Source organism: Sinocyclocheilus anshuiensis, unplaced genomic scaffold (assembly GCF_001515605.1).
Source record: "Sinocyclocheilus anshuiensis isolate Anshui unplaced genomic scaffold, SAMN03320099.WGS_v1.1 scaffold166, whole genome shotgun sequence".
NCBI lineage: Eukaryota > Metazoa > Chordata > Actinopteri > Cypriniformes > Cyprinidae > Sinocyclocheilus > Sinocyclocheilus anshuiensis.
In genome coordinates this window covers 379155-382209 of record NW_015546050.1, presented here as the reverse complement: position 1 = coordinate 382209, position 3055 = coordinate 379155, and the positions used below count along the sequence as shown (strand labels likewise).

The following is a 3055-nucleotide window of genomic DNA, read 5'->3' as shown; positions in this document are numbered from 1 at the left end:
TCCTTGGAAGGGGGTAAAGGGGGGGGGGGGATGTCTGGATTTCTTGCAAGTTAATTATTCTGAATTTGGAAAATAAACATTTAAACACTATTTAAGTCAATGGAGATTAAACTCTAGAGTGACTAACAGACAAACACAAGAAACAACAACCCTTTAAAATTGTAATATATTGTCAGGACTGAAGCACAATACTGGAAACAAGGGCTTTTAAGATATAATGTGCGATTATTTTACTTACTGATCATTGCTTTATTATAACAACACATGTTACTTACTTAAAATCCCCATGTATATCGACGAACATTAAATACTAAGTCACACGAGCAATGGGTGACAACATTACAGGTAATATCTTTTGAGATGAGATATTAAAGAAGCAAAACACACAGTTTTTCACTCTTATATAAGTTAAGTGAGAATATGAAAGCAAAGTCTGCTCGCTCACCGGCATCATCTTCGCTGAGGATCGATGTTTTCCCAGAGAATCCGGATCGGACTCTTATCTGTTTACGGTTTTAAACGAGTTAAAAATTCAGGTAACGCTATTGTTGTTGTTGTTGTTGTTGTTGTTGTTTCCTGTAACGCTATTAGATGAGAGTCCCGAGAGGCGTGACGTCAGAGGCCTTCCTAAACTTTCCTTCCGCGAGAGTTTTTGTTCGCGAACATCGGATCACGAATACCTTTAAGTGTTTTAAATACCGCAAAAGCATTCAGATGTTCAGAAGACAAGACAAGTTCGCGTGGAAGCGGGTTTTCAGCGTCTCTTGTTGCAGTTCAAAGCGCTTTTCCTCTCGTTCTCTGGCGGACGCCTGTTGCTGCGGTCGGAGGGAGTGACGTCACACCTCTGGAAAACGGGGCGGAGCAAGATGGCGGCGAAAATAAATTCGTTCTGTGCCCCATATATATTTTGATAAGCATGCAAATAGCTGATGGGAGAAGCGAGGCTTTTCGAAACTTTAAATCAGTTGAATCAAAACGGTTGGAGCAGTGTTGCCAGATTAGATGGACGATTTCCAGCCCAAAAGCTCACAAAAACCCGCCCAAAAATTTAACTGTCAAAATAATGTGATGGAATATGTAAACCAAGGTTGATAAGGGCCGTTTTTAACTCCTTAAAACAAAATAACGTTGACAAAATAATATAAATATAACGTTAGATAAATTTCTCAGGTAAACGGATCGAATCTGGGCAAATAGCCTACATTAAAGAGGTCATATGATGCGATTTCAATTTTTCCTTTCTCTTTGGAGTGTTACAAGCTCTTGGTGCATAAAGAAGATCTGTAAAGTTGCAAAGACTAAAGTCTCAAATCCAAAGAGATATTCTTTATAAAAGTTAAGAGTCAGCCACACCTACCTAAAACGGCTCGTTCTAACACGCCCCCACATGTCTACATCACTATATGGGAAGATTTGCATAACGCTGCCCAAATGTTCACGCAAAGAAAGAAGGCGTAACTTTTATTCTCGCTGTAGTATTGTTGACGCCGCCGCCATGTCGTGAAGGCGCTGTGTGTTTTGTTGTGAAAGCGAAACTACTTTGTTTGGTCTTCCAAAAGAGGACGATATCCGCTTCGTCACGCCTGGAGCTGATCTGTGCTGGTCGCTGAGGGAATACATCAACTTTCACCGTGGACGAAGAGGAATCCAGCCCGGGGTCCGTCACGTGGTTGCCGCTCCTTCGTCGGATCCGCCGGGCGCGCCGTTCTCAACCCCGCCGCCTCCGCTCACTCTAGCCCGGCCTCAGTGCACGCTAAGCCGGGGCTTCCGCCCGGCCGAACACGGCATCAACAGTATGGTGAGGGGCGTAACATTTCCGTCACACGCTTGAGGTATTCGGCCAATCACAACGCACTGGATAGCTGGCCAATCAGAGCACACCTCGCTTTTCAGACCGATGAGCTTTGTAAAAATCGACGCGTTTCAGAAAGGCGGGGCATAGAGGGGAAACAATAATGTACAGTATGTGGAAAATAACACCAAATATACAAAATAATGTTCTTTTTAGCAGCATCATATGACCCCTTTAAAGGGAATTAGGCTATTAAACATGAATAAAATATTCAAGCGGACACTGTCAAAACGGCAATCAAGAAATGCATCATTTTCAACGTCAGCAGTCAGAATAATCCAATTTAAATGCAAAAAGTGCCCAATATAAGTGATAGAAAAAAAGCAACGTTGCAGGTATTTCACACTCGTTCAAGCACACACCATAGTCAAAACTGTCTCATTCATTGATAGGCTACATACTGAATTATAATCCGACAATTAAAAACAACAACAATAATGCGCTTACCTTCGTGTCGCTCTATAATTTTACACAGAACTGGAAGCCTCTTGTTAAGTTCATATTGTAGAACATAAAACAGAACTTTGCACTGTCAAAACTAATCAAATCCAGCAGTTTTCAAGGATTTATCAATCTGGACTGTTTAAAAGATAAAAGACAGGACCGTATAAACCGACATATTTAGTTTCGGTTATGATTAATTAACAACACTGGTTTGGAAGCGCTCGATACTCCGCTCACAGGGGACTTCTGCTGATAAAGACGTGCAAATGCAATGAGAAAACTAAGTGTGGTCTACAATATAAATATCATTAATCAGAGCTGGGTAGATTACTTGATAATTGTAATCCGTTACTGATTCCAAATTACATGACAACAATGTAGTTAGTAACGTAATCCACTGCATTACACATTTTAGACTACTTTTAGATTACTTTTGACCTAACTCGTTTATCACATTGATTTTAATAGGATAATCTTGTTCCATGTTGATATAAAAATGCAAAAAATAAATTAATATATAAGTGTGTATATATATATATATATATATATATATTAATACATTATATATATACATTAATACATTATATATACATTAGATACATTAAGCCATGTTAGGTGTTTGGGACACAGTCTGCGGCTACAAATAGAACTGATAATTTCTTAAGTCACAATTTAGCATAAGCAAAATTGAAAAAAAAGGCGAGAAAATGTCAATTATTAATTTATGAAGTAACTGGGGAAAGAAAAAAAAAAAAAACC

At 39.2% G+C, this 3055-nt stretch overlaps 1 protein-coding gene across 3 annotated transcripts in view; it reads right to left on the bottom strand.

Moving 5' to 3' along the window:
- tp53bp2a (tumor protein p53 binding protein, 2a) overlaps nucleotides 1-834 on the bottom strand; it is a 21023-nt gene extending 20189 nt beyond the window's left edge. For all 3 annotated transcript variants that reach the window (XM_016500325.1, XM_016500324.1, XM_016500326.1), the window contains exon 1: nucleotides 446-834. Coding sequence is in view for 2 of the 3 variants with exons in the window: in XM_016500324.1 (XP_016355810.1) it covers nucleotides 446-454 (9 nt within the window). In the remaining variant the exon portion in view is untranslated. The remainder of the gene's footprint in view (nucleotides 1-445) is intronic.
- Nucleotides 835-3055: the final 2221 nt, after the last annotated feature.